Source organism: Arachis duranensis, chromosome 2, assembly GCF_000817695.3.
Source record: "Arachis duranensis cultivar V14167 chromosome 2, aradu.V14167.gnm2.J7QH, whole genome shotgun sequence".
Lineage (NCBI taxonomy): Eukaryota > Viridiplantae > Streptophyta > Magnoliopsida > Fabales > Fabaceae > Arachis > Arachis duranensis.
The window spans coordinates 69,745,759-69,768,105 of NC_029773.3; the positions used below are offsets into that span (position 1 = coordinate 69,745,759).

At 34.0% G+C, this 22,347-nt stretch overlaps 2 protein-coding genes and 1 long non-coding RNA gene across 3 annotated transcripts; all 3 read left to right on the plus strand.

Moving 5' to 3' along the window:
• The first annotated feature begins 558 nt into the window (after positions 1-558).
• On the plus strand, positions 559-1,849 carry LOC110277866 (uncharacterized). Its single transcript, XR_002370793.2, has 2 exons — positions 559-1,022; positions 1,597-1,849. It is a non-coding gene; the product is annotated as an uncharacterized LOC110277866 (long non-coding RNA).
• Positions 1,850-3,752: 1,903 nt separating this feature from the next.
• LOC107474807 (vesicle-associated membrane protein 722) lies at positions 3,753-8,294 on the plus strand. Its single transcript, XM_016094444.3, has 5 exons — positions 3,753-4,180; positions 5,793-5,934; positions 6,030-6,150; positions 7,054-7,116; positions 7,844-8,294. The coding sequence occupies exons 1-5, from the start codon at positions 3,991-3,993 to the stop codon at positions 7,985-7,987; spliced, it is 660 nt and encodes a 219-aa protein (XP_015949930.1). The 5' UTR covers positions 3,753-3,990; the 3' UTR covers positions 7,988-8,294.
• A 2,797-nt stretch (positions 8,295-11,091) lies between these two features.
• Positions 11,092-12,510, plus strand: LOC107474820 (uncharacterized). Its single transcript, XM_016094457.1, has 3 exons — positions 11,092-11,465; positions 11,565-11,933; positions 12,069-12,510. The coding sequence occupies exons 1-3, from the start codon at positions 11,092-11,094 to the stop codon at positions 12,508-12,510; spliced, it is 1,185 nt and encodes a 394-aa protein (XP_015949943.1).
• The last annotated feature ends 9,837 nt before the right edge of the window (positions 12,511-22,347 follow it).

The following is a 22,347-nucleotide window of genomic DNA, read 5'->3' on the forward strand; positions in this document are numbered from 1 at the left end:
ATAATTAATTTAAGAATGAGTGAGCTTATAACTAAAATTAAAATAAATTAAATAAAAGTAAATTATTTAATAAAAAAATATTTATATATATTATAATTTGCATATAAATTAACTAGAATCATAACAGCCTAGTGGTTGTATTGGTATTTTTGTTCTGTGAGGACAGAAGTTGCCACTGATCAAAGAAATTTTGAATATAACTTTAGACAGCAAAATACAATAAGAACCAAAATCAATTTTTTTCCGTCTAATATGATGAAGGATTCTCACACTTAAAAGAGTAGGAGGGTTATTCTTAGAATATTGACCTATTATAACAGTCTTTTTAGTAGTGTTCTAAAAATCGGACCGGACCGGCCGGTTCGATTAAATTAATCAGAAATCGGTCAGTTGGCCGGTTCGGTTAATGTCAAAAACTAATCTGTAAAAAATCGGTGAAAAATTGGTCAAATCGGTGGTTAATTGGTGAATCGGATGAATCGGTCGGTTTTTTGAAAGTCTGGTTCTCTCATTCACGTCAACACGGTGCCGTTTTGAATTTAAAAGAAAAACAAAACGCGAGAAGACCCCCCAATTGCCCCTCTCCCTTCTCGCTCACTCTGAGTCTCACTCTCACTGCCAAAATCCCTAATTTCAAAGGTGGCAGCTTTGGAGAGGAGCGGAAGAATGAGCGGAGCCCTCGGAAGCGGCGGAGGAAGGAGGCAGTGGAGCTGTGTCTGAGGTTGATGTGCATGGCTTCTTCTCACTGTTTCGGTGTCTCTGTCACTCTCAGTCTCAGCCGCCGTCACTCTTCTCCTCACTGTCTCTGTGCTCGTCGTGAAGCCCACCTCTGTGCTCGCCGTCGTCGGCCGCCTCTTTCTCGTCATCAAAATGCCTTTGTCTTCGAGCCACCTCTCTCTCTCTTTGTGTGTCGGGCACCACGCTCTGCGAAGTGCGAATGTACCCGTGCCGCGTTGGACTCTTCACCGTCGCCGTGAGTTCTTCAATCCTCGTCGTTCCTCAACATCTTCGCCGTCGCCGCCGTGAGTTCTTCAATCCTCGTCCCTCTCACTTTTTGCTCTCTTGTTCTGTTTTTTAATTTTTTTAATTTTGTTTATTATATGATTAATCATAAATTTGATGTATGTTGCTCTGTTGATGTAGGTTCAATTTTTTTATTTTTTCAATTAACTAGATGAATTGCTGAATTTAATTATGTTGGATGCCATATGAATTGTATGAGTTATGAATTGATATATTGGTCTGAATTCTGGATTGCTGTCATTCTGAGTTGGGTTTGATGGTTGATTTTAACGGTGGTTGTTAATTTTGTCAATTGTGTTTTCTGAGTTGGGGGTTGTTGGTGATGTGATTCTGAATTTACTTTGATACTGAGTATGGATTCTTTTAGTTTTTCTGTTTTGGGATTTTTTGACTTTGGAGGTTGAGTTTTCTGTTTTTAAATGCTGACTTTTTATTGTTGAATACTTGATTAGAAGTCTTTGATAAAATTTTTTATGATTCTGAATTTTTTATTGCCAATGATTTGAATTTTTATGTTAGTTTGTTATTCTGAATTCTTTTTATGATTATTGAATTTGATCTACTTGGTTCTAGCCTCCAAAAGCAAGTGTATGTTGTTGCCAAGAATGTCGTTAGAGGTAAAGGAATTGCTCTCAGATGATGAACTTAAATAGGAGAATTATGCAGCACCAACACCAGTTTGTTGTTGTGCAAGAGCCAAGAAGTCATAGATTGAAAGAGAATTTGAAAATACAATAGAAAATTGATTTAATTATGATATGTATGACTCTTTTACACTGAAATGTACAAATAATAATACCTAGTTACTGCTTTAGTTTTTATAATATCTATATGTATATTAAATTTTAATAATTTTAATATATATTGAATTAAAACGGTTCAATTGCGGTTTGACTCCGATTAAACTATTGAACAATTGAACCAGTCACTTGATCAGTTCGATGACCGATTCGATTTTCGCAACCTTGCTTTTTAGTTTGACAACTTGCAGGAGATAGTACTATAGCAGAGAAACCAAATTGTGCGCATATATCGGATATGGAACTTTGTATTAGCATTTAGCAACCTCTGAAAAGATGATACATGAAATTTGGTTGATGTTGTTACCCACAACCTGAGAACTTTAAGCAGAACCTTGATGCCTTTAATTCTTTAATATATTATTTATATTAAAGAATAATATTTTTATTTTGAAGAAAAAAAAAAACTCAACAAAAAATAATACCTCATTTTTATTAGTTAAAAAAAATTTAATTTTAATAGATTAAGTAGATTATTATTATTATATTATTATTAAAAAGACTTATAAATACAGAATAACTGAATAATTCGTGCATTGAAAATTTTTTTATTATGATTAGAATAACTCATGCCATTAGCATATTATTATTATATCATATCATATCGTATTGTTTTGATATAATTATAATAAAGACAATTTCTTAATTATAATAAAGACAACTAACTTAGAGTAACAACAATTAATAAATTGTTAAAAGAATAATATAATAGGATGATTATATGAAAAATATTATAAAAAATTATAAATTGTACCTTAAAAGGATCAACTTCAATAAAAAACGAAGAATACATTCTTATTCTATGAAGTAGTAAAAAAAACACTAAATATAAAATTATGAATTGACTCTCAAATTTAGATTCATGTACCACAGAAAAACACTATATATAAACTTTAGTAAAACAAAAATAAATATGTAAATTACCTATTATTAAGATAATTTTTTAATAATGCATTAAACTTTGATTTGATACAATTATAATGAAGATATATTTCTAAATTAGTATAATTATATATTATTTATTAAATATTAATTATAACATAATTATAATAAATATATTTTTTATAAAATAATTTAGAATAGAGAATAGAAAAGTTCATTTTGGAGGGAAAACGGAGTTATGAGGGATCGACACGTCTAGTGTGTTTTTATTTGATTGGTAATTGTTCATATTGTTCAACAAAGTTATTGTCGCCCTAGTATTTCCCATATTAAATTTGGTGAATGCTATGGTGCTTAAAAAGTGGTGTCTATTTACTAAAAAAAGTTAAAAAATAATATTTAATTTAAAAGATATAACAATAAATAATTTTTAAAAAAATCAAAACTTACTATAAAAGGTAAGTTAGACAAAATTTAGGCACCAACTCATAAACACCGTAGAATTGGCCATTAAATTTATAACTTATATCATATGCATTTTATTATTTTATTAGTTCTTTCAGTTTAAAAAAGTTTGATCCGAAAATTCTATTAATAATAAGTTTATTTTTGGAAGGGAGGGATATATTTCATTCATAATTAATATAAGTTTAATAGCATTGATAAATTAAAAAAAATATATTTAATCTATATCTAATTTAAAAAAATGCATTCAATGTTTTTTTTTGGTGTCTAGCATTCGCTTAAATACCAATTATAATATTAGATAATTAATATAAAAACTAAAAAGTAATAATATGGTCATTTCATAGTTTCATCACCTGATTATTTTTTTAATTAAAATGTGAAAATTTCGAAATTTCTTTCAGGTGAATGAGACATACAAATTAAATTAATTTTTTAGGAAATAAAAAAATTCAACACGGTATTCAGTATTCAGAAATGAAATGGTATTGCTGGAGTTGCTTCTAGAATAAAAGACCTTGGTAATAGTTTTTCCACATTTTCCCCTGAAAGCCCTTGACGCTGTCTAGTCCTTCTCCACCAATACCTATCTCAGTTTCCATTTAAGCCCTCCAAAGTTGACAAATTCACTTTCTCTCTCTCTCTCTCTCTCTCTCTCTTCCCAACAACTTCAAAACAAAAACCTTTCCCATTCAAAATCCAAAATCCCCTTCTCTTCAATTTGTTTTCTCTCTCTAACAACAAAAGACAAGTCACAGCCCTTTCCATTCTCGTTCCTTTCACTTTGTTGTTGTTGCAGAGAGTGTTTGCGTGAGAGAGGATGGGGCAGCAATCGTTGATCTACAGCTTCGTGGCGCGTGGGACGGTGATCCTGGCGGAGCACACCGACTTCAGCGGCAACTTTACCACCATAGCCTTCCAGTGCCTTCAGAAGCTCCCTGCCTCGAACAACAAGTTCACTTATAACTGTGATGGCCACACCTTCAACTACCTCGTCGATAACGGATTCAGTAACCGCCGCCTCCTCCTTAATCCTCCTCCTTTTTCATAACTGCCTTTTTTGCTTTTCCGATTTTGTGCAAATGAGTTTTTTTTTTTAAATTTTATTTATTAGTTTTGTTTTGATGAATCTGTTTTTCGGTTCGGAATTTAAACCGTGAAAGGATGAAGCTTTGACCCTTGGAGGCGGAACCGGGTTTACTTTTGGGTTGTTGAGTTTTTTTTTCTATGGATTTAAAGTTGAAGTTGAACTTGATCTTAGAAAATTGTTTTCTTTATGTTTTATTTATTAAAAAATTGTATGATCATGTATCTAATTTTGTGATGAAAACTAATACTGAGTTGATTGAGTCGTAGTCAAACTCATATCCTTTCTGGTCTTGCGTTCAAGACTTAAGTTGGATTAATTTCATTAATAGGGTCCGAAACTAGTGACAAAGAATGAACTTGGTTTTGAAAAACCTCCTTGTCTATGAAATCTTTTTGCATATAAAAGAAATTCATTGGACAGAGCTTTTGATGCTACTGTACATAATGCCTTATTAAGATTAGACTTTAAAGTCATTGGTCAACAATGAAGATGATCTGTTTACACCGGAACTAGGTAGTTGTTCGCCAGCGTGCACAAAATAAAAAAAAAACCTTGTATTATTGATATATAACAGGATAAGGTTTAGTTTGATATCGATACCCTTTAGTGATGTCATCATGGGAATAACATAGGGATTGTGATTTCTTGTCTTAATTATGGGCCGATTCAAGATGGTCTATTTGGATGATCATTTTCAAGTATTAATCGTTCTGTGGCATTTATGGTGAACTAGATGTGGTGTCTTCTGTGAGCTGCTTCAATATGTGGGGAAGTTTATAGTCTACTTTTGCGTTTATTCTATTGATAACTATGGGTAGACGGCTAGAGGCTGAGTTTTACTTCTGCTTACTCTAATTAAGACATTTTGAAAGTTTTTTTAATGTAACAGGGAAGCTGGTATTGTTATACTTATTAATAGGTCACATAATTTTTAGAAGACAAAATGGGAAAAACCATTTTATGAATGTGGTAGTATTTTAATAAGAATAAAATATGCGTATAGCATTGCATGTAGCAGTTCCATGATCATTCTTCTCTTTTTGTGGGAGTAAGCATCTTAATTAGCTAAGTATGAGGAAACTGTCCCTTTTTGGGCCATCAAGCACTCTGATTTTGGGCCCTGAAGAAAAACCATCCAATTGTGAAGACCACTTATTTCATTTTATCAATTTGCAGGAATTTTAGGCAGAAATGTTATTGCTTACCCCTCAAATTATTTGTTTAGTTTCATTCATGGTTTATAAAATTGTATGTGGGATGTTTCATAATAAACTTGCCTATTTTATAGCAACTTATTTCATTGAATGGCATGTTCTCATCATATTCTTATGACCTATTAAGAAGTATGGTCCTGATATATATAGCAAATGAAATCTTGAGTCTTTACAAAGATATTGTGCAATGATCCTTACTTGCTGAAATTGCTTCTTGTGCCCCAGCTCTGACATTTACCCCATTTTTCTATATCAATTCATGCATGTTGTTTTGGTGAAATTGTTCCATAATTTGACCAACATGATCTGTTTCTGTAGCTTACTGTGTAGTGGCAGTGGAATCTGTTGGTAGACAGATTCCAATGGCCTTTCTTGAACGCATCAAGGAGGATTTTACTAAAAGATTCGGTGGAGGAAAAGCTGCGACAGCAGCTGCTAAAAGTCTTAACAGAGAATTTGGGTACTTTTTGTTTAATCTAATCTTCTATATAAATAAATTTTCCTCTCTACTGTGAATTTCACTAATATGAAGTTTCTGTTTTGTATATGCTTCAGCTCAAAGCTGAAGGAGCATATGCAGTACTGTGTGGAGCATCCAGAAGAGGTTAGCAAACTTGCAAAAGTGAAAGATCAGGTTTCTGAAGTAAAAGGAATTATGATGGAAAACATTGAGAAGGTACAACACTTTATATTTCTGGAAAATGTTGCATCATGTTGCAGTCCTTTGAAGTGTTCGGTACTTCGGTTATCAATTTACAAGTAATGTCATGAAAGAGTTGTAACTTGTAAGACAAAAATTTGGTCCTCACATTAAGTTGGTCATCAAAAGATTCGTTATATATATCAAATTCTTCAAAGATTAAAATTTGCGTCAAGTTAGTCGAAAAAGTTGTCAAAGTTTGGACTAATTTCAAAAGGGTTTTAATCCCTCTAGAACTAGATTGATCTCATTAAATTAATGTCCTAACACCTCTTTTGAGTACCAATCGATATCATAATTTTATTAATGATGTCCTCAAAACACTTTGGAGGACCAATTTGGGCTTTAACTCTGAATAAAATTATACCAGATAATGATTTTTTGGTTAAGGAATTGATTGTTGGAAGTTTTGTGACAAATTGTGAGTTACTATATTTTCCATAGAATGGTCTTTGTTATGGGTAGAATGTAGGGAATATCTCCTTTATTTTCATTTTAACATCTAAACTTCTTGTTTCTTCTTATTTTTTAAATGTCAAGAAATGTGACAAATGTGTGTAGGAATTATCACCAAAATTTTCTTTCTAACATCATAAGATGCATTTGGTTTGTGTTTTTATTTTGTTTTCATTCTCAGTGTTTTCTGTTTTTAGGATTTTATGAAGAAAAAAGAAAAAACAGTAAAAACGATAAAATCATGTTTTCTGTTTTCGCCTTCTGCTTTCTCTTTTTCCTTCACAAAATCCTAAAAACAGAATACTGAAAAGAAAATAGAAAACAAAAATGCAAACCAAATGCTGCCTTTAGTTTTCCCCGGTCTTTCTTTGCAAGGTTACTTCAATTCTGCTTGCTAATTATTTTTGTGTGTGCTGTATGCAGGTTCTTGATCGAGGAGAGAAGATTGAAGTTTTGGTGGATAAAACGGAGAACCTTCACTATCAGGTTAGATGCTTTATTATTTCCATTAAATCAAGTAGCTTGTTGTTGATCATAATATGGAATTTTCAAATTCATGTTGATTTATGTCAAACCACAGTAGTAGTCTGAAATCTGAAATTGTAAGTGTAATTCAATTTAGTCACTAAAATTTTAAAATTAACTATTTAGTCTTTAAATTTAAGTTACACTCCATTGGTCATTTAATTAATTTAGCTCTTGATCGGTCAGTTTTTAGGCAATTGTCATTTGTATTGAGTCGTGTTACATCAAGAGACATGTCACTATGTTAGTATGCCAGGTGATCTTGATTGATGATTGCATGGCATGGCATGTGGCATCTGAGTCAACACCATGTGGTGGATGTTGATGTTGACTTGTTGATTAACATGATACATTATTAGAATGATGATGGTTGACTAATGATTGAGTTACATGGTACTAAAATGATGATACAGAGAATGTAACTTAAAGGATTAAATAACTAATTTGAAGTTTTCAAGGACTAAAATTAAGTACTCAATTTGGAGGCCAAATTGAACCTTTAATTCAATTCTTGATACAACCAAGTTCAAGTGTTTGAGTAATACAGCTAAGATAACAGTGTTTATGGTTAGTAGCGATTTCTTTCTTCACAACATCCAATCTCCATTGTCATTAAATCGGGATTCGAATAGTGCCTTGCACAAGCTTATTTTTGGTGTAACGGCTGTAATTGGTAATGGCTTTTCAGGCACAAGATTTCAGGCAGCAGGGAACCCAGTTGAGGAGAAAGATGTGGTATCAGAACATGAAGATAAAACTAATAGTTCTTGCCATCATAATTGCCTTGATTCTCATAATTGTTCTTTCTGTTTGCCACGGCTTCAATTGTTGAAGTGTTTTCACTCATTTGGAATCGTCACATGGAGTTTTTTTTTTTTTTTAATTTCTTTTTGGTAGTCTAATATGTTTGTTAACATATATGTATGATTATTAGAACATTAATCGGTTTTGTGAATAATAAAACAAAATGGTAGAAGGAAAATGATGCAAAGAGAGGAAGGGAGAAATAATGTGACAAGGTACACATTATAGTTGCTTTTCATTTCTTTTGCTTCTCATAAACTCTGGATTGTTTCATCTATTGTATTGTATAGCTTTGGTAATAGTATTGTGATTCTTGAGTTTGGCTTTATGAAGAATTAATCGGTACTCTCATTGTGTATGACAAATATATATTTTTTTAAATACTATATGCACACTAAAAAATCATCGACCAAGGTATATTAATGGATAAATATATGGATAGTTTAATTTATTTTTAATATATATTTTATATTAATAGTTAATTTGGTGGTTAATTTTTAGTGTACATTAAACATTTTTTATTAGTCACAAAAAAAAAATAACATTTTTTATTACTGTTACTCATGTTCATATGCTCTTACTGTTAGTGCTCGCCAACTATTGCGCACATGATTAAGTTCCAGTTTCAATTTCTCAATCTCTTGTCGAAATAATAATGAAACAAATCTTAAACATCTAAGGCTAAAATGTCCGTTACTACTTCATAAGAAATTCAGACTGAGATGACGTGGCTGGAATATATTTTCATCGTTGTTAAATCTATAGATGCAGGTGCAGCTGTTGAAGTGCGATTGAAGGAAATAATAGTAAAGGAAAAAGGATTAAAGAAAAAAGGAATAAAGTAAATAAGAGTAAAGGATAAAGGATTAACTAAACTTCACGTTAATTATTTATTCGAATCTTAGTTATCAATCATTTAATCCAGACTATTAAAACAGGTTTCCTTCGCCATGTGATGAACATTTATGATTTATGCACCCTCCAATTTCTTGCAAAAAAAATTCCTGAAACCCACTCTCATCTGCATCTTTAAAAGTTGAATCCAAAAGAAAAACTGTTTCGCTTATTGTTTTTCTTGTCAGTCTCTAGTTCCTTCTAAGTTCCTTGTTTATGTAATTCTGTTCACTTATTATTTGTTTTCCGTAAAATTTGTCTTGCAAATTCAGTGTGTCATTTTTCAGTTTATACATCCGGAAAAAAAAAAAAAACAGAAAATCTTGTTTTTATTTAGACTAAAATCTATTTTCTGTTTTTTGTGTTCTGTAACCAAAACAAAAAAAAAAAAAGAAAAAAGAAAAAAAAATATTTGCTGCTGATTTTTGTTCTTTCGATTTTAAACTCCAGTCTGTATACATTTCCCCTAATTTACTTGTTTCCGGGAGAAAAGTTAATTGTTTCTGCTCCACTTCTTTAATTATTACTGTTTATCATAGTCTTTTTCTTGACAATCTCTTTTTCATCTTCAACAAGCTCAAATCTCAAAAAAAAAAAAATTACTTGTTTCTGCTTCACTTATTATTGTTTATCATCAGTTTTTTCTTGATTTTTCATCTTGAACAAGCTCAAATCCGAAAAAAAAAAAAGAAAAGAAAAAAATATCTTGCAGATTTTTCTTATTATCTTTTGGATCGGACAGAGAATTTCAGCGTTCTTTTCCTTTGGGCTTGAAACTTCGAATCATCTTCGAGTCTTCTTTGCTTTCATATTCTTGTGTGCATATTAATATTAATTAACCCTAACTATTTTAACTTCAATACTTCACACACACCCAAAAAAAAAAAAAGAGAAAAGAAAAGATCTAGTTTCATATTTTGTGGTCATCATCAATTTGCAGCAAAAGTATTCACTCCATTTGAAGTGCTAGTCTTCTTGTTTCTTCTATAATCAGGTATTTCTGAAATCTTTTAATTAGATATATATATTTTGATTTGTCTGATGATAGTTCCATTGTAACATTATTATATTTCCATTTTTTTCTCATAATTCTCACATTTATTTGGCAAAAAAATACTTTATGTACGTTTTCTCTATTCATATATTAAGAATCTCATTTCTAAACATAAATATATAAATAAAAATAAATTGAGAGAGTAACCATATATGATATTTAGCTCCCAAGTTTATCAAGTTAGAAATGCTTCATAAAATTAAGATTTAATTAGTTTATTAGTCTTTATAATTTTATTAATTTTTTATTAAGTTTTTTATATAATTTAAAATTTATAATCAAATTTTTATGCTAAATTTAAAAAAAATTAATTAGACTTCTATTAATAGTTATCCTTTAAAAAAGGTACAATACTCATAGAATATTCACTTATAGTATATATTATCAAAATAAATATAATAATTACTAAAATAAATAATTTAAAAATTATTTATAGATTTAAATTCTCCTCTCTTATCTCGTTTACATTGTAAACAAGATGACTTTTCACGTATTTTGTGTATAGTGTAAACGAGATAAAACACGTCAGGTTGCTATGTGTATATCTTGTTTACACTGTAAATAAGATAATATATTTCGTTTACAATATAAACGAGATAAAGAAAGACAAATTTGCAGCTGCTATAACAGGATGTATAATTCTTGGTATTCTCCACACACATTTTATATCCTTTTTCTGTCTTATTTTTTCTCACGAAAACAAGGCAGCAATGGCCAATAACAGTGTATATATAGTTGTGTGTGTTTATCCCAATTGTCGTATGAGAAATGGCGACAACGGGTGACATTTAAGTGTGAGAATCCGATATTGTTGTGCACTTAGCGTATAAATACGTTGTCAGAGTTGAAAAGTTTGATATTGAACAAGCTCGGTGGTACAGAAGTGAGGGAGATTGGAAGGGTGGAATATAGGTTGTTGGCACCCATGGGTAACAGAGTTTTCCGGTTTCGACTATTCCAACTTCAAGGGGGACGAGCATGTGTAACTGATGTTCGACATCCATGGGAGGATCATGGCGGAACATGTAATGGAGCTTTCCGCCGAGGTGGAAAATAGTGGTCGTGGTGGTTTTGTACACTCAACTTATGTACAGGACGACCGACCTCTCGCACCACCGCCCATTCATGTCGCCATTCCATTGGATGAGGCAGAGAAGGGCTAGGAGGAGTCGGACGAAGATTACATGACAGATAGTGCGAACAGTGATTCTTCCGAAGGTGGCGATGAAGATGAGTTTGTGCTAGAGATGCTTGCCCAGACTGTGGCGCGCCATGTCCTGCCTCCACCTCACCCAATTCCGACGCTACACACGGTGCCAAGTCACTATCACAGTCTGGATCTAGACGCCATGCATGAGAGGACTCCATTTTCTGACACGGGTGAAGAAGATTACAACTTAGACGATGGGGTAGAGTTTCGGGTCGGCCACATGTTCAAATGCCGAGAGGCAGTGCTGCAGGGTGTGAAGAACTACAGTATTTGCAGGAGTGCTGAGTACCGGGTGATCGAATCAGACCGGTTAAAGTACCATGTGCAGTACCGTCAAGCTAACAATGGGTGTCTATGGAGCCTCCGTGTGGCCCTTCGATAGATCCTCGGATACTGGTAAGTTCAACTTTAATTGTGCTTTTGAGTACTTCTGTGCAATATATTAAGGAGGTTTGAGATATGGCTGAAGCAATACTGTTTTGCTGTGTTTAGGAAGGTTCGGAGGGTTGGTGAAGCGCACAGTTGTCTAGCACCCACCATGTCTCAAGACCATCGTCAGTTAGACAGTAGTCTCATCTGCAGGGTCATATTGCCGTTGATACAGTCCAACCCCTTTGTGAGTATTCCAATGTTGCAAGGTGCGATCCAGGCGAGCTATCACTTGAAACCCTCCTACAGAAATGTGTGTATGGCAAAGCAGATGGCAATTACAGAGATCTACGGGGATTGGAAAGAATCGTATAACAAGGTGTCGAAGCTGCTTCAGGCACTGCAGAGCTATTTTTCTGGAACCATTTGTGACCTACGTGTCAAACCGTTCTATGATGGGCACCTCCTGGTACGCGACTGTAGTATGTTCGACTAAGTATTTTGGACTTTCCCCTCATGTAATGAGGCATTCAAGCATTGAAATTTGTTTGTATCCGTCGATGGCACACATCTGTATGGTAGATATGGTGGAGTGTTGCTTATTGCGGTGGCGCAAGACGACAACAGCAACATCTTGCCTATTGCTTTTGTCATTGTCGAGTTCGAGAGCACTGAGTCATGGTCGTTCTTCCTTACTAATCTGAGACGCCACGTCACCCCACAAGACGGCCTGCTGGTTATCTCCGACAGATCTCAGGTCATCAAGGCTGCACTAAGCTCCGATGATAGTGGTTGGAATCCCCCAAGAGCATTCCATGCTTACTGTATCAGACACATGGCTGCGAGTTTCATGACTCGGTTCAAGTTAGACGAGGAAAAGAGATACCTCATAAATGCTGCTTACAATCCAAGCAAGGCTAGGTATAAGTGGTGTCACCAACGCCCACGTCTCAGTGTGGTACCACCTACCGAAGTCACGGAAGCACCCCCAACGGGGTTCCCGTGTGAACGTAGGCCTAGATAGTACACCACGTCTGGCAGGGTGATAGTGACTTCACCCCATGGGAGATGAAACGTGTGCGTCTCTGGACGTCATCGCTCCACGAGTGCCGAAATCATGGAATTGTCAAAAGTAAAATTCTTGAGGTGCACCGTGTCGCCAAATCCAGCCTCAGCTAGATACGGGACGATGGCGTCGGGTGGAGGAAGGATATGGCTCACTTGTCGGGGTAGTAGAAGGCAAGGCCTCTGAAAAATATAAAAAAATTCATCCTTATAAAGAAATAATCTTAAATTTTTGGTTTATTTATTTCTTACAATTTCTTTTTAGTTTTGCAATTAGAACAATTTAACATGATATACAAAACATTAAAGTAAAATAAATATTTCTTTGTTACTTACATCTACTTCTACTTAAGAACATATTTCTATGTTTTTAACTTACAGATATTTCTAAATTACATAGTGCATACTAACAAATCCTAACTAGAACGTTATAAATACTAACAACTTAGCACAAGAAAAACAGAGTTCCAAACTAAAATTATGTCGTAACAACCTTGCACAAGAAAATACAGTTCTAAATTCCTCCTAGAGACCTACTACTAAACCTGCCAACTACGTTCTGGTTCTTCGGAACTACCCTAACCGTGGCCACATACTTAGATTAAACAAACAGAATAAAACTAACCTCAAAGTTGGCCGCCCCGGCGTAATGCGACGTCTCGTTCAGTCTGTTGATGTCTCCGTCATTCCCCGCCTGGCGCGCCATCTCAATGTCAGCCGAAAATAGGGTGAGAAATGGATAATAGAGAGGAGAAAGTGGTTGATGTAACACCCTAATTAGCCTAAGCTTTACCTCGCGTCGTAAAGCAAAGGTTAATCAAAGGTTACGACAGTTCTAAGCTCATACATATAATATATAGAAAGAATTTATATAATCTAAAAGTCCGATGAAGGCTATAACTCAAAAACAGGATTTACAAAGCGTAAAACGTACTAACGAAGCTACTACTTAAAGTACAAGAATTAGATACAAATATATCAAAATATAATAGTATAATATCATGAGAGTCTAGCCACGGCTTGCGGAGTTTAAGCCGGCTAGTCATATACAGACCAAAAAGAACCAGACAGTAAAAACAGCTTATACAATTTTGTTCTCTCAAATACAAGGCTCTAGGTAAAACCAAAATACAAGAGTGAGAGACCTCCACATAACAAATAAAAAAGACTCCAAAAGGTATCCGGATCCTCCGCTCCTGTCACCAATAAAATAACTCACCGTGGTTGGTTGCGACCTGCATCTGAAAACAACAACAGAAATATGGTATGAGAATCAGAGGTTTTAAGTATGGTAACAGTGCCCAGTGATGTAGGATATAAGACCCCGGGACGCCAAAGGCGATCCTAGACTCCATATCCGTCACAAGATTCAAACTTAAAGCATTCTAAAACAAATAAGCATAATTATATAAAACCTTAACATAACTAAACAGGGTACTATATCTTAGGGGATTTCTATTCTAACCAACACTGCTGTCCCACAGCCTTCACCAACCTATCCTCCATGCGATCTCATCGCCACCGCCTTCCGAACCTCCTCAATCCCAGTAGAAAATACAATTATATACAATGCAAGTAAAACACAAGTAGGAGCATAATAGGCAATTAATTCAAATAGCACTTAGACATGTTATACAAATAGGCAAGCAATTTCAGCAAGCAAATAGAAAATGCACATGATGAATGCCTACCCTATCGGCTGTGATATCACATTGTCGGTTCAACTGCCAACCCGACAAATCTCCATGGAGATGTCGCCCTACGGAATCATCATATGGGAACTCCCGAGATATAGTGCTTGGATCATTGTCCAGGATTTTGCACCTGCACCCTCTATTGATTCGAAGGGATGTGAGTGGGATACTCTTGCCTCAGACCACACATCTCAACGTAAGTAGGATTAACCACTGTCCTTACGCCGCCGCTGCTACCTCGACAGGCGGGATTAACCCCCGTACCTGCCGAGCGCATAGCATCTCATAATCTTAGTACAAATCAGTACTTCAGTGGTTTTCAGAAAATATTTTCAGTTTACATGGATCCATCATCTCATTCAGAGTCCTCGACTCATCTCAACCACTGTCAATTCATATTTCAGTTTCCCAACATCAACAGTTCATCATTCCTCATCTCATATATCAATCATCCTTCATATAACGTCAAACCATCCTCAGTACATCCGAAACCTAATCCTCTGTTTTCTAATTTTTCCAAATAATATCATTTAAAACCCTTAGATTCTTTCCCATGTTTTAAATATCCAAAACTAAGCCCAAGAGTCCTAAAATGGTGTTAGAGAAGCTTACAACCTTGTTGGGAAGGTAGAATAGTTTAAAATAAAGAAAAATTTGACGAATAGGGCGTGTGCGTCCGCATGGGGGTGTGCGTGCGCACGTCTTGGAGAGTTTTAAAACGTGTGCGTACGCATAGGAGGGGGCATATGCACAGATGCCAAAATTTACAATGCCTGTTCACCCGCACAACCTGTGCTAGCTCTCCCAACAGACTGGCTTCCCCAACGTGTGCGTGCGCACAGGTCTGTGCGTACGCACAGGTTGTAATTCTTCATTGATGTGTGCGCGCAACAGCTGTGCTAGTGCCGCAACCAATGAGCACTTCCCTGCCTGTGCGTACGTACAGGTCTGTGCGTCAGCACAGAATAAGATTTTTGCAGGGTTTTATGTGCGCACAAGGCTGTGCGTGCGCACATATCAGAAATCATAAAATTCTGCAACTTAGCAAAATTTCAGATTTTCAACAGCAACTTTGAATGATCATAACTTTCTCTACAAAATTCCAAAGCTCACAAACTTTATATCGATTAAAAGAGTTTTCAATAAACTTTAATTCTAAATAAATTTCAACCAATTTTGAAAACCGAGGTAAAAGTTATGATCATACAAAATTTACCAAAAACCTACTTTTACCAAATTCCATAATTTCTTACCATACACATTCCACACCATACCAAACCATTCAAAACTCCATTTTTCATCAAAATTAACCTTTTTGGGTCATAATACACCAATATTACCCCATTTTTCTTCACATTTCACTATTCTCAACCTCAACATCAATTATATAACACTTATCATCAACCCACATTCAAAGTTACCATTTCATCAACCTCAACATCACATCTATCATAATAAACCATCTTTCTAATTCATACAATCATTCAACATCATCATATCATTATAAACCATCATAATTGCACCGAACATTCATCAACTCATCATAAACCCTCATTCATCAACATTCAACACACGAACAATCATTTTATTGCAAACCTATCCTATGTGTCACTAGCCTAAGTGTCCATGAATATTATATACTACATAGAGAAAAATAAAACCATACATTGACCGATTTTCTATATGCACCAAAACTTCAAAATAGCACAAGTTGAGTTTTCCACCACAAGTAAGCCACCAATGTAACTCCAACAAGCACCAACAAACTCCAAACTCACAATAATCAAACTATATATGCATAAACCATCACAAATCAACCTAGGATTCCATTTAAATATAAAATCACAAGGGTTTAGTGGCTCTTACCTTTTCCAACAGATTTGATAGCAAAAATCTAATGCTAAGCAAGGATTAGAGCAAACCTAAACATCCAAAATCACAAAAACTCATTTAACCAAAAGTCCTAATAAACCCGAAATATTGAAGAGAAAAACTGAGAGGGATTCGAGATTTTCTTACCAGTTTCTTATATGGATTTTGTAGAGCTCTTCACAAGGAATGCGTAGCCGCTGACGGCACGCAAATCAAAGCACCGTAGCTCGAGATATCACGAAGAGAAGAGATGGGTGAATAGTATTTTCTTCTTCCTCTTCTCCCCTTTCTATTTTAGCATGGGTGTGTTGTGTTTATGTGTGTGTGTGCTGGAAATGGATTCATTAATGAACCTTTTATATGTTGGGCTTAGGCCTAATTTGGGCCCGGTTCAACCCGTTAGCCGTTTTAGCCCGTTTGGCCCAACTCGACTTTAAAATTAATGCATGGTTTCCATTTCTAATATTTTTCTAAGGTTTTTGACTGTTTTCACTTTTTCTCCTGCGGTACCGGGCAGACTTAAATCGGTTCAACTGCCGGTTCACGATTTTTCACGATTTTTCGCACAAAACACATTTTCTGACTCAGAAAGACCCTCTGAGTCCAAAAATCACATTTAAATCCTCAAATTCTCACTCTAACTTTTCGGGATCTAATTTGGGCAATATAATCACTTAATTAACCGGTTGATTAGTTGCGGTTCTTACAGTTGACAAGGTCCAACTGGGGCCCAAAATGAATAACTTATACTTATAGACATCGACAGACCTTATCTCATTTATAGTGTAAACGAGATATACACGTGGCAGCCTAACGTGCCTTATCTCGTTTACACTGTAAACGAGATACGTAAAAAGTCATTTCATTTATAGTATAAACGAGATAAGAGAGAGGAATTTAAATCGGTAAATAATTTTTAAATTATTTATTTTGATAATTATTACATTTATTTTATTTATTAAAATAAAAAATTCCAAGTTTATCGAGTTACAAATGCTTCATAAAATTAAGATTTAATTAGTTTATTGGTCTTTATAATTTTATTAATTTTGTTATTAAGTTTTTTATATAATTTAAAATTTATAATCAAATTTTTATGCTAAATTTAAAAAAATTAATTAGACTTCTATTAATAGTTATGCTTTAAAAAAGTACAATACTCACAGAATATTCACTTCTAGACTTCTAGTATATACCATAATTAATTTTACATTGAATACAAATAGTATTCTAATAGTATTTAGTACTTTTTAGCAAAAACATTTAGGGAGGAATTTATTGAAATTTTTTGTCTATATAAAAGTTGTTATAAACTCTTAAATTCTAATGATTTGTTGAACATTTACTAAAATTATAGTAATTTATACATAATTAGACCTAAATTTAAAATTCCAATCAAAACTAGATACAAAGAATGAACACTAAGAAATTGAGAAAAACAACCAAAATATGTGCGAGATTGATTTAGAGATATGGTTCTTTGCTGTGAGAAATGAGAGATGGAAAGAAAAGGAAAAGAATAAAATTGAAGAGGGAGAAAGCTAGAAAAAACTACATGGGTATTCATAGGCCTCTTTATATGGGTATTCATAAATCTATTTCATTTCAGCCACTTTGAGAACAAATTGCTTCAATGAAGGTTCATGTGTAGGCCGGATTAGCCTATTCAAGATTTCCTTGCCCAAATGAACTTTGTGGCACAACTTAGTTCTATACTTCTTTGGTCTTGTAAATATCATAATTACGTTCGCAGGAAAGTCCTACAATTTTTGTTCTCTTCAAAATATACATATATAACATATAACATGCTTACATTACAAAAAAATTGTCTACCATCATCGAATTTTAGTTGAATTTTACATATTCATTTGACGTAAAATAATATTACTGTCGGATTTTATCTATCAATGAAATCCTTAATAGAAATATATTATCATCAGATTTTTTATTCTCGACAAAAAATCGTTGGCCTTTTGACAAATTTAAGTTATTATTACCATCAGATTTTTATTTTTTTAAAAAATTAAAGTTTTTAAATATATTATATATTCATAATCTTGTGATCAAAATTTATTTCTAAATCATGATTAAATAAATTTGAAAATCAATAATACTTTTTATTAAAGCAATAAATTAAAATATCAATAATATAAAAATATCAATAATTCAAAATAAAGTGTACTTGAATGAAAAAAAGAGTTAACTAAAACAAAAGATGCACTAAACAATTAAACAACAAAGTCCTACAGCTCCTCATTGAAAGGAATTTTGCGCAGTAATTCTATTGCAGAAGAATAGAAAGAGAGAAAGGGAAATCAAAAAGCTAAAGAATAGAAATATTGAATTTTGTTTACAGTAGAACAAAAATGAGTCATATTTCCAATAGAGTTTTCTTTCTCTACTTATATAGCACTCTTAAAATCAGGATTAGTTCTCTAATTATTATAATTAATCATCTTTAATCTCAATACCTCCCTCAAACTCGAGTTTGGCTTTGGGACAACTCGCAGTTTGAACTTCAGTCTTTCAAATGTAGAGGCTGTCAAGGGTTTTGTAAGAAGATCAGCAACCTGGTCTGTCCCTGGAATATGCATAACATGTAATTATTTTTGATTTATCTTGCCCCTGATTAATTGTACTTCAAGCTGGAAATGTTTAGTCTTGTCATGTAACACAGGATTTGCCATTAACAAAACAGTGCTTAAGTTGTCACAATATATTGTTAGAGTAGTTTGAAGTTTGACATCCAGTTCTTCTAACAAATGCTTGAGCCATTGTACCTCAGCTTCACAAGCTGCTACACTCCTAAATTCTGTTTTTGCAGAGGAACGACTTATAGTTGGTTGTTTCCTGCACATCCAAGAAATTAAGTTACCCCTAAAATACACACAATACCCTGACACCGACTTTCTATCTTCTAGATCTGCAGCCCAATTGAGTCTGCAAATCCATATAATCTCATATCATTGCTTCGGTGCAGGACTAATTAAACCATGATGTTGTGTGCCTCTCAAATATCTTAACACCCACTTTGCTGCCTTCCAATGAGCCAAGAGGAGAGAATGCATAAATTGACTAATTTTTGCCACAGCAAAAGAGATATCTAGTCTTGTGATGCATAAATATTGTAGAGATCCTACAACAGTTCGATAAAGCTTTGGATATTCAAAACTCTCTGAACCTGCCGACAACAATTGTAAGAAGAAACCATAGGGGTTGGCATAGAGGTAGCTTGCACCATCCCTAATTTTGACAATAAATCTGTAATATATTTTGTTTGTGAGAGATGCAAAGTTCCATTTTAAGTTTTGTGAATCTCAATCTCCAAAAAATAGCTTAAGTCACCTAAATCTTTTAATGAGAAAACAATGTCCAACTTCTTAATCATGTCAGCCACACAATGTGAATTATTGCCAGTAATTATAATGTCATCCACATAGCAAAGAATATAAATAATTGAATTGGTATGTTTCTTGATAAACAAAGAATTATCAGACTTGGCATTATTGAAACCAAAAGAGTGCAAAGTGGTGCTTAACTTAATGAACCACTCTCTAGGAGCTTGTTTCAAGCTGTAGAGAGATTTATTCAACCTACAAACATGTGTGTCAGACTTTTCTTCAAAGCCAATCGGCTGCGACATGTAGATTATTTGATGTAAATCCCCATTCAAAAAGGTATTGTTGAAATCAAATTGCCTTATCACCCAATTTCGAAAAAGAGCTAAGCTTAAAATCAGTCTAATTGTTGTAGGTCTAATTACCGGACTGAAAACTTGTTCAAAATCAAAACCTTCTTCGTAGTGAAAGTCTTGAGCCACTAACCTAGTTTTATACTTGTGAATGGATCCATTAGGGTGTCTTTTAATGGTAAAAAGCCATTTGCAACCTATAATTTTTGCATTTTCTAGCTTAGGCACTAAAGACCAAGTATTGGTTCTTTGTAGAGCTTGAAACTCCTCTACTATTGCCTCTTTCCAACAAGGAATACTGAGAGCAACATGAGCTATTTTAGGAGGTTGTTCATCATTAGTTTTGGACCGAATAGAAAAAAAAAACACTTTTAGTTTAGATGAACCTATTTTAGACCTTGTCATCATAGCATGAGTATTGTGAGGAGTAATTGGTTGTGAATGGTGTGATGTTGTAGAGGGTTGAGTATTAGAGGATCCTATATGTGGAAGAACAATGTCTATGCCAGAAGTGGGTACTAGGTTGTATTGGGCCTTGTGGTTGTGTTGGAATAGGATTGTGGCTAGGATAAAAAACATCCTCTAATTAATGGTTTGGATAGTCATTAGTTGCGACAGAAGAAATTTTGCAGCAGTAGAAATATTGAATTTTGTTTACAGTAAAACAAAAATGAGTCATATCTCCAATAGAGTTCCCTATCTCTACTTATATAGCACTCTTAAGATCAGGATTACTTCTCTAATTATCATAATTAATCATCCTTAATCTCAACACTCATAATTGTCAGCATCATCCTTGTGCTGATTGTGATCCTCCTACAACATTGGTGGTAACAGTGTTGATGACAAACTCCCACTTACGGAACTAGGTCTAGTGGTACCATTGAGTCATGCAGATCGAAGCAAGCTAGCAAGTCACATATGTGATTCTCAACCTCTTGGAATTGCCGACCTTGATCATCCAAACTTTGTGAGGTTGTGGCTTCGCTCACGCAACTCTGTGCCGGTCTCCTGAGAATCCAGAAGTGCTCCCGAAGCCATGGAAGGATGTTGCTAGAGGACCAAATCGAAGTGTGTTGACAAAAAGGATCCTTTTTCATAAATGCAATTCTTGTATGCTTTCCAATCATTTCTTGCCATACCACAATTTGATGCAAACTAATAGCACTGTTTGATCTGTTGCCTTCCTTTACACTTTGTTAGGATTTTTGGGACCGAGTCTTCAAGATTTGTGTATGCTTGCCCTATGCATTAAAAAGAGATTTAGTTACAACAATTGAAATTTGAAATTAATGTTATTTGGAATAACTATTAAAAAAATTAATACTTGCATATTAACGCTTGGACTACTTATCCACCCACAAAATCTTGTTCTACTTCCTGAAGACCTCGCGTCAGTCTCCATCTCTTTGGACTGCACATAGTCAACCACAAAGATAGATAAGTATAACTACAATTATGGTATTAACAAAACTTAATTTAATTTATATTTAAATACTTTACCATCTTTCTTTTAGTAGATGTAATGGTCGTCATTATAAAAAAAATGTTAAGTGATTTATTATCGAATTTTGTGTCGGTATTTATTTAACGGAATAAATCTCGTCAATAACATAATACTGACGGATTTTTTTGTTCGACAGTAATTTTCGTCGAATTTTGCATCGGAGTATAGTTAGAAAGCAGACGAAATTTGTTGAACGACAATAATGTTGGTGCTATTTGACATGTCTCCGCGCCATCTTATCGTTGATAATGTCAAAGGAAATATTTTTTAATTTATTTTTAAAAAATTTGGCTAGGCTATTATCGTCGGTGTATTCTGACAGTAATTTTATTTTTTAATTTTTTCATGAACTTTTCCATTCATCTATAATATACCCTGATAATTAATAATTGAATCAGTTCTTTAAATGAAATATCAAACATACAAATTAAGAACACGGAATGATGGTAATTGAAATATGTGAAATGATGCTAATTATATTACGTTCATCTCAAAGTTTGGTAAAAAGATACATATCATATCATAGAACTATATTTATATTAGCCATATTCAGATTCATTATCTTCGTCCTTTGGTTCACCATCTTCCTTTTCAGATGTAGTTTTCTGATCATCGAACTCGGTTTCCTCCTCTTCGTCGCCATCGACCTCGTCTTTTCTTGAAGACTGTCGTCCTCTAATTGTAGTGCATTTTCAAGTAGAACAAGGTCAATGATGTCATCACCTATAACAGCCGACCTAAGGGTGATTGGCTCACCGGTATCAACCACCGTTTTTGAAGGAGTTGGGTCATGAATCTAGCTGGTAAGGTTTCTAACCCCCTGTCCTATCATCAGACTCAACTACTCAACTAGATTTGCATGAATCCGGATAAGGCAAATAGTATACCTGTCGTGCATTTTGAGATAGAATAAAAGGATCGTAGAGCCTATATTTTATGATTACATTAACTCCAGTGATATCGTAGTCCTTGTGCTTGTGTGTTCCTTGTCACAAACTTAGATCATATTATTCGCATTTAAACACCCACACA

What these genes read in the sequence shown, in the direction of transcription:
- LOC107474807 (XM_016094444.3), top strand. Translation starts at nt 3,991, where the DNA reads ATGGGGCAGCAATCGTTGATCTACAGCTTCGTGGCGCGTGGGACGGTG. An exon ending in AGTCTTAACAGAGAATTTGG is followed by an intron (nt 5,935 to 6,029) that starts GTACTTTTTGTT and finishes TATATGCTTCAG; the next exon opens with CTCAAAGCTGAAGGAGCATA. An exon ending in TGATGGAAAACATTGAGAAG is followed by an intron (nt 6,151 to 7,053) that starts GTACAACACTTT and finishes TGCTGTATGCAG; the next exon opens with GTTCTTGATCGAGGAGAGAA.
- LOC107474820 (XM_016094457.1), top strand. Translation starts at nt 11,092, where the DNA reads ATGACAGATAGTGCGAACAGTGATTCTTCCGAAGGTGGCGATGAAGAT. An exon ending in TACCGTCAAGCTAACAATGG is followed by an intron (nt 11,466 to 11,564) that starts GTGTCTATGGAG and finishes CAATATATTAAG; the next exon opens with GAGGTTTGAGATATGGCTGA. An exon ending in TGTGACCTACGTGTCAAACC is followed by an intron (nt 11,934 to 12,068) that starts GTTCTATGATGG and finishes TCTGTATGGTAG; the next exon opens with ATATGGTGGAGTGTTGCTTA.